Raw genomic sequence first — 14,787 nt, 5'->3', positions numbered from 1 at the left:
CTGCATCCTGCGGTGGATATCCAACCCGGCCCACATCCAAGTGTGACGTCAGAAGCCACCACGCCCATGCCCAAATTGGACACGTTCTCATTAACAATTAAACACTGGAAGAAGCATCGAGAGAAGACGAAGGTAACTGCGAAACAAAATGCACGAAACACACTTGCGGTTTTAGTATAAACACTGTTCAACATAATATAAGAATGCATTGTATGAGAGTGAGATGTGTTAGCTACCTGTTGAAAGCAGCTCTTATCACTTTTATAATAGTTTGGTGCGGTTGATCACTTGACTAGAATGCCTGCTCATCGCGCGAAAGCCCGCCATATGTAATACTTGTCAAAATATCGATGTAATTCGAATCAATAAGGTTTGATGATGTTGTTTTAGAGCTAAGAATTATCATCAACTTACATATTTGGTCATTTAACTCCCCTACGATGTCTTAACTGAGTTGTGTGTTAACGTTACATGTGGCTTAGTGAATTTCCTATCAGTAACGTTAACTACGTTAGATTCTTAACTGAGAATTTTGTTTAGTATACTATTACTATTATACTATACTAACTGCATTGTTATATCACCAATTTAATGTTGTTATTTGGATTAAGGGTAAATATGAAAAATTTATTATTATTTCAGTGCTTATGTGTGACGTTGCATCCTGTAAATCTTATTCTACTTGTAAATAATACGAGATCAAGAATATGAGAATATGTCACTATGTCAGTTGTAAATACTGCATATTGAAAAAGTTTTTTGCTATGCAAAGAAGTTATACATGTTTAGATAATGTAATGTGATGATAAACTGTTGTAACATGAATAAGTTTTATTATTGATTCATAGTAAATACAGTAAATACAGTGATGGCAAGCCAGCCATCACATCAGCAGTCTTTCATAACTATATTATACTTCTTTTCAGGAGTACTACAATTTTGAAAGCAAGTGATTGTGATACTTGTATGTATCCTTCTATCTATTCTAGATTAATGGGAAGATCACATAATTATTGTCATTGTCATGTTTTACAGCATCCTACACATTTTCAGATCAAGCCTGATGCAGATCAATACTGCCTGGATGGGTGGTTTGAATGTCCCTGCTGCACTTTTAGGACTAAAGAGAAATTCTCATTTTCTCTTCATCTTGAGAACCATATAAGTCAGTAACATGAATATTTGACTTTCTCTCTCTACAACTCCAACATTTAATAAGTGTTAAGTGTTAAATCAGACATATATATTTCAGTTCAGCATGTTAACAAATTTATATTCTCTCTCTCTCTCTCTCTCTCTCTCTCTCTCTCTCTCTCTCTCTCAGAGTTGAAGCCATTCTTGCAGCAACTGGAGGAAAGGGGATCTTTTTGGTGCTTTTGTTCTAGCACAAATAATTTTGTTCTTTCATATAATATAAATAAATACATGTTTATATATAAATAAATTCATGCTTTAATCATTCTGGAGTTTTGCCTTCTGATATTTGGCCATATCATTTAGTGACTGCATATGCTGATTCCATTGTTATTTTACCTGATAATGAGCAAATTAGTTCAACTTAAGGAGGTTAATCAATATACAGCATAATTCAAGAAAGTAAGATTCACTCCACTTTTTCAGTTGTTTAAAGATTGATATACATTTTTAATTTGTTTTGTGTAATTTGAAATTTTCAAAATGCTTCATGCGTCTATTAGTATTAGCTTTTAGTTGAATTACTGAAATAAATTAATTTTTGCATGATACTCTAATTTTTGAGTCTCACCATATTGGTTCTTTAATTTAAGGTTTACATAAATTCCATTCTGCTGTTCTATATTTGATTTCAAAGTCATTTGCTATAACAGGCATTAAGTGAATTCTTTGGTTGTAAAAAAGCAATATTTCTATAAAGAAATGTCGAAAAGTTGTCAATGTCGAACGAAAAGTTTACATTTATTTTTTTATTATTTGGAAGGGGTAACTATAAGTGCAGTTTGGATCACTAAGAAAGTGACAAAAATTCGTTTTAGTATAGAGGCTCCCTTATATGTATATTATACTATTCCAAGCCTGAAAAAATGTCACAATTTAACTGCACCAACAATCTGTAACGTCACACCTCTACACAAATAACCTCATCTTTATTATAAACCAATAACTATGATAACCGTAAAAATATTTCCGACAGGAAGCAGCGCTATTTTGCGCATGTGTACAACAAATCGAATCACGTGGCCTCCGACGTCACACTTGGATGGGCGTGGCTTCCGACGGCACGCTTGGATGGGCGTGGCTTCTGACGTCACACTTGGATGTGGGCCGGGTTGGATATCCACCGCAGGATGCAGCGAGCTGTAGTTGGAAGCAGCCGCTTAGTTCGCTTATGCCTCGGGTCGCCCCTGTAGTGAGATGTTTGCTGTATGTGACAAAAAATGTTTTGGCCGAAAGAAACGCGTGTCATCGCTTAGAACACCTTTAATTTGTGATTTGTAGAATAGGGTTTGTCCACCTTCAATGAAGAATTTGAGAAGGTGTTACTGTTGTGTTGTGTTTGTGGGAGAGAAAAAAAAAGTCTACAAGTTTGCAACTCAACAACAAACATTTCTCTCTGTGACTTCAAATTTACTGATACACATGTGTGGCTATTCTCTACTACAACTACAAATTTCACTGTCACAGGCATTCAGTTGATTAGCACCAAATATACCTTCATAAATGACTGGCTGCCCACTGCTCTGTGTCTGTGTGTGTGTTCCCTACTCACGGCTCCTAATAAATTCCATGTATGGGTTGCCATACTTGGATTTTACTGCAGGTCACTTAGTGATTAGGGCCAAAAACATGTTTTGGAAAAAGGATTAATGATTTACTTAAAAAAAAAAAGAGAGAAAAGGATTGATTATTTATTTACTCATTATTTATATTTTAGTTAATATTGAACAAAGCTTTAACATAGGGTACTCAAACATTTGAATAGCCTCTCTTAAAAATACATTAAACGCTATTATTAGATTACAGTAAACTCTCAGTCAATCTCATGATTGACTTACAAATAAAAAAAAAATATTATTAATATGTGACTTTTCTGGATGATACAACGTCTCATGACAAGAACGCATGTTATGACACATGACTTATCTCAAAAAATATGTACAGAGTTCCTGTGATGCAAACAGTCACAAATGCAAGTAAAATCAAATCATGTGGGAATGATCTGGTCAATCTCACAAAATATGCTTCCAAGTGTGCTCAATGTATTAAAGACATTGTGCTTGAAGCAAAGGTAAAACAATGCAGAAAACATCACAGTTTGGTAACAAAATTAATTATATTTGATAAGCTATAAATATAATAAAATATGTAAATATATATAAACCCCCCTAAAAAAAAGAACAACAACAAAAAAAAACAACTTTGAAACATATTGGTAAAAGACATTGGTAAAATTGCAGAAACCTCAACCTTGCAGTCAGAGTGCAATAAAATGCAGTAATAAATGTAAACAAACCAATATATGTATATATATTTACACAGTTGAGCAATACTTACAGTAAACAGTCCTAACCACCTATGAAAATATGAGATGCACATAGGTCCATGTTAAACAATAAATGTGTTCTTGTGATTGCTGGGCTGTCATGATTAACTTTCATATGATCGTGTGTCAGTAGTGTTCATTCAGTCAGGCCTAGTGACAACGGTCATGAGAAATACTTCAGGGATGAATAACACCATAATTGATAATTCAATTTTAGATTCTGTCTCTAGGTCACTAATCAAAACTTTGACACTGAACATGTGAACTCATTTGCACAAAAGACCAAATGCTCATGACCTGAATAGTATCCATAACAGCACAACAGCACAAGTGTTAAAAGGCCAAAGTGAGTCTGATTAGTGCGTAAATTCTGTCTGATTTAAGTCTTTGGGCAATATGAGAAATGTGTTAAAGGTGCAATGTGTAAAAATTTTGAGTGTCTATTAACAGAAATGCAATATGACATCCATAACTATGTGTTCAGTGGTGTATAAAGAACTTACTTAATAAACCGTAATGTTTTTATTACCTTAGAATGAGACATTTATATCTACGTAACCGCGTGCACCCCCTTCTACGAAGGTCGACATATTGTGACGTCATGTTTCTACCGTAGCCGACAGCGAACAAACAGCGTTACAGAGCGCATTTCGTCACTACCTTGAAAGAGAAGCAGCAGAAAGCTAGAAGCTAGCCATAAACACAGTGAGTAGTGGCTTTTCCCTTGTCAGTGGTGTAAAATATGTAGTGGGATTGTTTCATGTAACTTAGTTCTTCTCCCTCGCTGTATTAAGGGTTTGCTATGTGGAAATGTGCTGGTTACGTTTGTGAGACAATCAGCTGATTACTATTATTATATTATATATTAAGACCCTTGATCCTCACCTGACTATGGCTTTGTAAACTTTATCCATGATGTGGTTTATAATGGACTGTGGTACAGAAACAGTGACAATGTTACACACTCTTGGCTTACTCTGGCTATTCTCTGCTGTCTCAGACGACGATGTTTGTCCAGTTTCAGGCACCGTAGCTTCTTCGAAAGGGAGGGGTGGGCAGTGGGCTGAGCCCTCAGTGCAACTCGCAGCCAAACCGCTAGATGTCGCTAAAAATCACACACTGCACCTTTAAATAACTATTTAAATATAAGTCATAGTAATAAATTTAATATTCCACATGATTATGGACAAGTGCTTAGTGCTCACACATAAGTTATCTTAAAAATGCAACTCAAATCTATATCTGACTAAACATTCAATTTATCAAAAGGCAGCCTCAACCACTTGTAACACTTATTATCTCATAATGGCTTTATAATTGGCAATTATAAAAAGGCTTTCAATACCATCCTAGCTATTTCCTAGTAATAATGACCATTATTTAGCTGCATCTGTTCTCTACCGTCCGCCGTAGGAGTCCATTAGGCTGTCAATCTTGGTGTGGATCATGGGGTTTCTCTATAGGTTTGTTCCACTTTTCTCCTGTCCAGCCAGCTCAGTCATCTGAAACTTATCTGATGACGGGGACACTGGCAGAGAAATGGCACCCTCTGGAGACTTGTAGTTGGCAGCATTGGAGCCTGCGGCATTGGAAAATCCACTGGAAATGTCCTCAAACGTCCGGCCTTTGGTCTCGGGAACCCGGAAGTACGTAAACACGAAGAACATGATGAGGAGGATGAGGAATATGATAAACACATATGGGCCGCACAGTTTCTAGAAAGGAAGCAAGGTCACAATAATGTGTTTTGCTCTAGTGTCCATAAAAAAATGTGATACTGCTGAATTTTGTGACAAGGTTCTCACCAATAGTGGTAGGAAAGACAGTCCGACAATTAAGCTGGCGGTCCAGTTGCAGCATCCCGCCACAGCAATGGCTGCCGGACGTGGACCCTGAGAAAATAACTCTGCCACTATGAACCATGGGATCGGTCCTGGTCCCATCTCAAAACTTGCCACAAATCCGAAAACTGCCAGAATGGCCAGAATGCTGATTGGTGAAATTCCCTGCTAGCCGGAAATTGAATCATTTGTAGAGAGAGAAAAAAGAGCAATGATACACTTCAGTGAATGAAATCTCACATAAATATAAGTTGGCGTTCATTAGTAAGATCACACACACTGACCCCTTCCGATGCAGATTCGTAGATAGCAGTGCCATTCTGAACAACTTCAGGCTTCTATAGATCAGAAAAGAGAATGAATTTAAAAATAAATAAAAATGTTTTGTCTCTATTCTCTAATATTTAATTGAATTAATCCCTTGTTAAATACATCCCATTCACTTCTAAAGATCAATAGTTTATCATGTAAGCGCATCTAATGATCATATATATTTAATTATATATTGTATATCAAAACTCACCACAAGTTTAAGAGAAATAGTCATGAGTAGAACACAGACAGCCATTCCAGCCAGTCCGATCATATGAAGTGTTCTTCTCCCCGCCCTCTCCACCAGGAAGAGCTGTTGAGCAAAGCAGTGGGAACATCAACACCCTGTTCTTCAGGACACCCTCACAAAATTATTTGAACGGATATAAGGGCATGACATTGCAAATTCAAGGGTGGTGAAATGAATTTGACAACGGTTCATCAACAGTACAGTTCTTTACAAATATTTGTTTATGTGAGTATATTAGCTCAGCTGTGTAAACTCACAGAGATGACAGTGAAGATGGTGTTCACTGCACCCATTCCAATGGTGGCAAAAACTGGCCCAGTGATACCCGCTCCTCTGAAGATCTCTGTTGAGTAATAAATTACCTGGAAAATGTACAGAAACGTAGCTGTTTATTATTTAAGAACAGTTCATGTCAAAACTGGGAGTTGACAAGGAGAAAATATGGAAGGATTTCTTACAAATTGACAAAGGGACAAACACTGTAAACGAACACTCATTAATCAGTATTTCTGTCTTGTTTTCCAGTAAAATAAATATCTGAACATTATTAAAACAAGATACATGTTAAAGAGAATGTTAACTTTATTTTACTTCTCATTGGCAAATAGTTTTTGTTGTTGTAAGCACAAAATGTTTTTAGGTTTATGCTTAAAACAAGAAAAAAATTCCATTGACTGAAAAATAAAATTTGCCAATGAGCAAATCAACTCAAATCAATATGGACATTATATATATATATACATACACACACACACACACACAACCACACATTATTTACAAGGTATATATATATATCTTGTTTATACTGTAGATGTATTTTATACCTGGGAAAACAAGGCACTGCTGGCTATAAAGATCTTTAACAAGATGTGCTAATCAAAGATCATTATCTAAACTTTTTATGTAACGGGTGGGGGGAAGTGTGAAGTGTGGAGACTCACAGCGTTGATGCCGGACAGTTGCTGGGACAGCTGCAGGATTATGGCGATAATAATGGGCTGTCTGTAGGTGGAGTTACGGAATAGCTCCGGAATAGAGACCTTCTTCTCCATGGACATCTTCATGGCCTCATCCTTCATCTCACGAATGTCATCCTCCACATCTGAATGCCCACGAAGATGTGTCAGCACTGAGAGCAGAAGAGAGAAAGATCAACAATCAGTATGGAAGAGTAAATACAATTCAGTTGCTCAGGCAGTGCTAAATGGTGTTGCTCATGTCTCCTAGATCTCTTTCTAGATCCAAATGCGATGCTTCTAAAGACTTTATTTTAGTCCTGAGCAGTCTCACCTTGGCGTGCCTCATCCTCCTGGTTGAGACTGATCAGCAGGTATCGAGGGCTCTCTGGGCAGAAGATCAGCATAACACTCTGTACCACTGCAGGCAGCGTCGTCAGAGCCAGCAACAACGGCCACAAAGACTGAGATCCCAGCAATGACTCCAGACCTAAGATCTACCATAAAATACACAAAGATGACCCATTTATAACTATTTGCAATTACATTTTTAAGTGTATAATCAGTATGTTCCAAAACCAGATGACTTCCTTTCTTCTGTAGAATATAATAGGATAAATTCTGAAAACGTTCCATAAAATACAATGAATAAGGACCGAAGCTTTCAAGTTTCAAAGAGGACCCAAAACCATCATAAAAATTATCCAAATATCTTCTAAAGCCATACAATATAATTTTATGAGAAAAGGATAGTAATTTGTTATTATTAACTGAAATTAGTGAATGAGTCAGTGAACTGAACCAATATTGAATTTGTTCGGTTCACTGACTCGTTCACTAATCATGAACAAATCATTCAGACCTGTTTTGTGATGTGAATGAACTCATTGAAAATATCTAACTCAAAATAATCAGTTCTTCACAAATCTGACATCACTACTGAATGTGCCGAGAAGATGTCAACATTTTTCGGGAATAATGTCTTCAATTTCTACCTGTCCCTTGCACAAGGCTATCATATGACTTCAGAGGACTGTACTAGCACACAAGTTGTATAGACTAATTTTACTATACTATATGGTGTTTTTGAATCTTTTTTCTGCTTGGAAGCTTTGGTGTCATGTCATTCTAGTTGCATGAAAAAAAAGAAAATCATATAGAGTTTGAAATTAACTTTTTCATTCACCGGCCAATTAGGCTACAAAATCTTTAAGTTTCCGGCCATTCAGAACTTCTACTAGCAAAAAATGAAAAAAATGAAAAAATAAGCCAGATTAACTACGTCACATCTTTTATATATATCCTCCTCCCTACCTCTTTCATCCTCATCACCAAAAATGTATTTTAGGTGGACAGATCAATACAGTACAAAGAACATAAAAAACTGTAGGATGGTGGAAAATAACAATGTCTTTTCTGTTAACCAAATGCTTTTTAATCGTCGCTATTGCTTCAATGCAAATGAACAAGCACGCCATTATTTGTTGTGTAGGGATGTGTACGTTAAAGTAACAGGTTCTGCGCAATATGCTGTAATTATCACGATGACCCACGAGTTGAGTATTTGCGCTAAATCTGCAGAGATTGGGCTAACATGAGCTTCCCCAGCAATGTAAGTAAACAAAATAAGTAACCCGCCAAATTGGCTTGGCGTTGATTTTTACCTGCATTTGGTGGGTGTTCATTTCAAACCCTTATGGGTTAGTTTAATCTTCATTTTTGAGTGATCCCTCTAATCTCTTATTTACATTTATCCATAGGAAAATCTAACCTGTGCAACCAGGATGCCGATGACCACTCCGAGCTGGTGAAGGGTGCCAAAAGCCCCTCGCAGTGCCGTTGGAGAAATTTCACCCACATACATGGGTGTCAGTCCTGTACACATACCACAGAACACACCAATCACAAGACGGCCCAATATCACCAACTCATGGGAGTTGAAAATGCTGGATAAACCCATCAGGCCTCCACCAATCAGAGCCAGGATGTTAGACAGCAGCATTGACTTCCGTCTGTAAAGAGAATTTTGGAGGTGAAATAGGAAGATCTTTTATATTTGTTTTATGTCCAAATAAATTGTGTGATTTTGAATTTGGTCACTCTTTTCTCACCTCCCAAGCTTGTCAACCAGAGCGCCAACACTAAGAGATCCGATCATGCCACCAGCATTGAAAATGGAAACTGCGACACTCCACACTGTTGTGAGTGTGGATTCATCCATAGGCTCTCCAGTGCGCACAAGAGTCACGTTTCTGATGAAGTTCTTCACTTTCTGATCAGCAACAGAGAAACAGATAGAAGTAAGTGATGAAGCGTTGTTTTTTTGAAGTCTAAAATCCTGCTCATTTAATGAAACATTTACCTCATCGGGTGCGTTGATGACTCCTGTGTTGAAGCCGAACTGCAGCGAGCCGATGACGGCCGTGGACACGCAGAGCACCAGGTAACATGTCACCTGCTTCCCCTGAACAAAAAGAAGGAATACACATACTGTGACATGAGTAAAGATGAAAGTAAGAGAAAAAGTAACTGTGACCCAACAAAGTATCAAAATGTGCACAAAAACTGTCCTATTTCTTCTTTCTTGATTTCTTGCACTTTCTCAGTTGTGAAATAATTCTGTAGCACAGGTTCTTTTTTTTTTACATTATAATATTTCACTTAGACAGTTTTGTTTCTCTTCAATGTTCAGAAAAGGGCTCAGAGAAAATATAATAATATAAATAATAATAATTTAATATGTTAAATAAAATATAAAATTAAAACATACAAAATTTAACAATATTACTGCTTTCTAAAGACTGATTGGAAACCATGAGATTAATTATTTTATTGTATGGACAACCATAGCTGTATATTTCTTTTGTTTATTCTCAATATATATGTGTAGGCTACAAACCCCAACACTGGAAGAGGTGAAATCACACTATATGTGATGGACCGATCGTAAACAGCAGGAAGTTCAAACATTCGCCTATCATTCATCGACATCAAATATGGCTTAACACTTAAAACATGTAAGTAGCAGATACTTAACAAGTCCACTCGCTCTAATGTTAACCTAGATAAATGTGCCCTATCATTGGGCGCATAAGTGTTTGTGTGGAGAGCCGCTTACTACATGACATACAGGCGCCGGCGGAAATCACTTGCATTTAACTTAAAATACTCCGTCATTTTTTAGGTCATAGAGAATAGAATAATGCAGACTTAAAAGGGTCTACTTTTATTTCACAATAACAACAAAACGTTGTTCTTTTGTAAAATAATAAAAACTATTGCACTTTCTGCCATCTTGGTCTCAGTCAAGTCACAAAACTAACCAAAACTCAGTGTATACTTGCCTCACAGACATGAGAAATATATACATATAAAGCTTTGAATATCTACTTTTAAATGAAACCATATCAACTGGAAAATAAATATTCTCAGATTGTGAGAAACAAAAAGACAGAAAACATTATCAATAAATTATTAAAATGTTTAGACAGTCTCCTTCTGTTTTTTAATGACACAGACTAAAATGCACGTTTGAACAGTTTTAACTGAAAGCAACTTGCACTGACACATCTTAAAATATTTCTGTGCCATCGTTTTGTCTCAAGATGCACACAAGTAAAGTTTTTTTTCTAGGACACGTTTATAAAAGCTACTAAATGTCCTAATTGAACTTTAGTCCTACTCCTGGCTTAGTCTAAACCTTGTCTGTGAAACAAGGCCAAAGTTTTCTCAGTTCAAATGTATCTTCAAACATGAAAATATAGCTGCCTTTATAGTTTTGTAAGGGGGTCCCTTGCAAAGGGGTTTATTTAATAGCCTAACTCCTGCTTTAAAGGGTAACTGAACCTAACCAAAAAAGAAAGAAGAGTCTTTCTCACTTTTTGCCTTTATTTTTAAGTCACACTCTCGTGTCACTCAACAGTCACACACTAGCCTACTTCAATATCCTGTTTGTCTATAAACATTCATGCTTTTTAAACTTTTATCAAAACTTAAAAAAGGACTTTGTCAAAGCCTAGTTACAAATTGCAGCTATGAAATTCCATGAATTTCTGTTTATTTTAATCATACTTTATTACAGTCCAATTCATAATGTGATTCTGCATCCTGTTTGCTACCTCAATTCAAGAGGAAGGAATCTAAAAATCATTCTCAATTCAATTCTGAATTCACACAAATCCTGATAACCATATATTACACAATAGTAATTTCAGTAATTTCCAAGTATGAAAGTGGAACAACAAAGTTGCATAAATCAGTTGACATAATAACTGGAATTTGTCCCTATGTGTCATTTTTCCCCAAATCGTGGTTCTCAAACTCTATAGCTTCTCTATAGTTGATGTCTGTTCCTACCTCTTGTGTCAAATTAAAAGTAGAAACAGCGACCTAAGCTAATTGTGTGCTGCGTTACTTCTGTACAGCAGGAAATAATGGGTCAGAACGAACAATAATCTGACGGCCTGTTCTATAGGGTGTATGGGGTGACATTTGTATTTTTATAGGTTTGTAGGGCATTTTAGAGTAACTTAAAATTAGTAACTATTACTAAGTAATTTGTAATGATGTTTTTCATGAAGTAAATGGTAATCATAGTGGAGTGATTAACTTTCTCAATACTGCATGCCATATTTGGCAAAATACAAAAAACCCACGCACAGGAACTTCTGCAGGCTGATGTTATTATACAGACTTAAACAGACCCAAACATGCACACACACAAACAGCGGCAGACTCCTGGAGGAGCGAACAAGGATATGGGTGCCGTCATGTGATCTGTAAGGAGCCAGAGCCATCTGTACAAATTCAAAGTTCATAACGGGTTTTGCTGATAAAGGGCGATCCATCACCTTTCATATTGATCAGGATAGACCAGATCACATTTGCACCCCCACATCCCACCATGAACACACTTATTTATTAAATCAACACATTCAGTGACTCACTTAAAAGATTTGTATTAACCTCCAGCAGATGCAAAATTGCACACTCGGATTGGAATTTCCATTCTGTCTGTCCATTCTAAAACAAGTATGAACCAGTCAGAATGTTGTTCATATTATGCTCAAGTTTGAACATGCCATCTAAACCCTGCTCTGAACATTTCTCCTTGTCGTTCTGCTTTGCACATCTCCGTTTCTTAATTCCAATGCTGCAATCCTATCGGTTATTCCAACTAAGAAATAAATCCGAGATTGACTCATACATTCCAGGATGATTCCCTTAATTAGAACTAGGATCAGAGTCAGTTTGGATTTGGTCCAAACAGCCTCCAAAGACAAAGCTGGCCAAAAAATGTCCCACTACATAGTGTTTAATTGATTTGAGTTGTCACCTGAATAAATATGACTAATAGCCTGAAGAGACATATCAAAGAATACCTATAGTTAAACCTGACAGTGCAACACATTAGTGACACACAAACATTACAAAATAAGTATATAAATCAAAGGCTACTGGCAATTAAAACAAGCTACAGTATATCTAAAATAATAACACATTACAATATTTCAAACCCAGATGCCCATTGGCATCCCCCGAACATTTACTACATTGCATGGTAAGCACAGTTTACTGTGTCTGTGAATATGTAGTAACACCAAAGTAACCACATGGGTGGCTCCCCATTACCATGGTCAGAATTGAGGCATCTATCTATACTACAAACTATGGAACATTATGAAAAATAATAGCCTAAACAAGAAGCTACAAAATTGCCATAAAATAAGCAGATAATGTTAATTTTACATAAAAGACCATATTTTCTGCATGTAAACTCTTGTGAAAATGAAGTACACTTAAAGCATATTTAAAAAAAGAATATTTAAGTAAATAAGAATATACTTCAATATTGCATAGATGCAATTAGATGAAAATGTATTATATCACATGCAATAAACAGAACTTAAGAGGGCTTTTCTGACCCACTTAAGAGGGATAAGTACCTGTCATAAGTACCATATTGTCTTTGAAATACGGTTAAAGTGTGCTGCTTTGTAAACTAAAATAATAAATGTACTTTTTTAAAGCATGACAAAAGATTATTTAAACATAATTATTAAATATAGTAAAGTGTGTTAAGAAACAGTAGGTTACACTTTATTTTAAGTTGTCCTAATTGTTACAGTCTATAAGTACTGAGTAATATTAATTAATTGCACTTAGGGTTAGGATTAAGTTTGGTTTAGACTTAGTTGCATGTAATTATGCATAATTTATAGTTATTACTATAGTAACTACATGTAACGTGTAACAAGGGCACTGTAAAATAAAGTGTTCTGAAAGTGTTATCTCTTTAAGTACAGTTAAGTGGCCATGTGGTTAATTAATGTTATCTGCAAGTTTTTTTTTTTTTACTTTTAAGATTTGAAGTTAAGTGCAAAACAATTAAGTACACTTCTTTTTCTCAAGGGATGTAATAAAAACTGGTTAAAAAAGGTAGATTTCATAAGGGTTATTGAGATATTAAAGCCTTTTCTTATTAATCATAAAGAAGAAAACTAATCATCCCAACTTGTTCTGTACATAATGACAATGAAAGAAAAAAAGACTCTACCTTACTGTCTTTCATCTTCTCCATTCTGTCCTTTGGAGCGAAAGACAGTTATTACAATTGAGACAGAGGTCGTCTGTACTTCCTGTTCTTACAGCAAAACCAAACTTATATGGGTAAACACAAATCCGTATTTGGAAAAGTCTCTAGTGTGGGGGAAAAAAAGAATACAAAGAATTGTTTTCAGTAATGTGAAGGAATGAAAGCTTTTATGTTTTCATAAAGAACCAGCACAAAAAAAGTTGATTTCCTACAACGGATGTCTGCTGAGTTGAGATGACAGTTAAGCATCAGTATTGTGCAATGTAAATTGCTAAGTAAATGTGGAAGTCAAATATCAGAGGCATCTCTGTCAGCTCAAGATCGTCTCCCTCAAATGTGGTTTTATGGGTTAACTCAGTTTCAGTCACATTCCTGTACTCTGACATTTTAACGTTCTACCAGTGAAAAAAATCTATCTTGCTTTAGTTTAAAACAGCTTCATGCAGTTCCTTGATTAAAGACATTTGATCTGCGTGTTATGCACATTATGTTATAGCTGCATTTACACATATATTTCATACAAACACATTCTTATATTTTATTTTATAATTATGTTAATAAAACTTGTTTCCATAATTGTAAAAACAACATCCTTATTTCATTCCCTTTAACTTGTCACAGCAATTTCTGTCCTTTCAACTTTCAATTTTCTTCATCAGTAATACATTTGTAAGTGAACAAAAAGGTATAAACTTCACTTCAAGGTTATTTAAATAAAGATTTAAGGCAACAATTAAACGTTTTTAACATTTTAAATAACGTGTAGATAGTTATGAAGCAATATTTTAGTCAATATTGTAATGAAAGATCATTCCAATGCTACTTATAGTATGTTATATTTCTATGTAATGATATGTAAAATAATAATATTTACGTTTATGTTTGCAGAGCTCGTGCGTCGATCAGGTATTTGCTGGTGTGTGATAAACGCTCTCGAGCTCGTGGGTTTTATGGTGAGTGAGACTACATGAGCACCAGCACGTAACGTTGCTTTTTTTTCGTCACACAGCCATGCACCCCCTGTTTCTGTAATATTTGAGTCACAGGATTAAACGAGAAATTAATTTCAAGTCACTAACGTAACATCCTTTCATAGGAAATCCTGTCCGTATCTCAAAAACTAGAGCAACCTACCTAGACAGCATGAGCTCAATCGAAACTTGCCTATGATGTCTAATAACTCTATCTAAATGGGCGGCTAATAGATGTTTTAAGACCCTTCTCTATTTAATGTCCTTATTTGGTTACTCACGCATTATCGCCACAGTAGACTGGATGTGAATCGCGCCTCTGTTTCTCTCGCGCAACATCCC

At 35.8% G+C, this 14,787-nt stretch overlaps 1 protein-coding gene across 2 annotated transcripts; it reads right to left on the bottom strand.

Annotated features, from left to right (window-relative positions):
- Positions 1-2,872: 2,872 nt before the first annotated feature.
- On the bottom strand, positions 2,873-14,787 carry slc2a3b (solute carrier family 2 member 3b). Of its 2 annotated transcripts, none has more exons than XM_077209800.1 (12): positions 14,727-14,787; positions 13,436-13,578; positions 9,242-9,343; positions 8,991-9,151; positions 8,651-8,891; positions 7,214-7,376; positions 6,865-7,052; positions 6,181-6,285; positions 5,885-5,986; positions 5,646-5,699; positions 5,326-5,526; positions 2,873-5,235 (listed from the first exon to the last, which is right to left on the bottom strand). In XM_077209800.1, exons 2-12 carry the CDS (start codon positions 13,457-13,459, stop codon positions 4,978-4,980), a joined length of 1,599 nt encoding a protein of 532 aa, XP_077065915.1. In that variant the 5' UTR covers positions 13,460-13,578; positions 14,727-14,787; the 3' UTR covers positions 2,873-4,977. The 2 variants fall into 2 exon arrangements, with proteins under 2 accessions (XP_077065915.1, XP_077065914.1); XM_077209799.1 differs by lacking the exon at positions 14,727-14,787 and adding an exon at positions 14,349-14,500.

The sequence above is a fragment of the Siphateles boraxobius genome, unplaced genomic scaffold (genome assembly GCF_051911475.1).
Source record: "Siphateles boraxobius isolate OS27281-9 unplaced genomic scaffold, OSU_SipBor_1 12, whole genome shotgun sequence".
Classification (NCBI taxonomy): Eukaryota; Metazoa; Chordata; class Actinopteri; order Cypriniformes; family Leuciscidae; genus Siphateles; species Siphateles boraxobius.
Note: the sequence above shows the minus strand (reverse complement) of the source record. Positions and strands in the feature narration are given on the sequence as shown.

What these genes read in the sequence shown, in the direction of transcription:
- slc2a3b (XM_077209800.1), bottom strand. Translation starts at nt 13,459, where the DNA reads ATGGAGAAGATGAAAGACAGTAAG. An exon ending in CTGGTTGACAAGCTTGGGAG is followed by an intron (nt 8,892 to 8,990) that starts GTGAGAAAAGAG and finishes TTCTCTTTACAG; the next exon opens with ACGGAAGTCAATGCTGCTGT. An exon ending in CCATCTTCACTGTCATCTCT is followed by an intron (nt 5,987 to 6,180) that starts GTGAGTTTACAC and finishes TTTGCTCAACAG; the next exon opens with CTCTTCCTGGTGGAGAGGGC.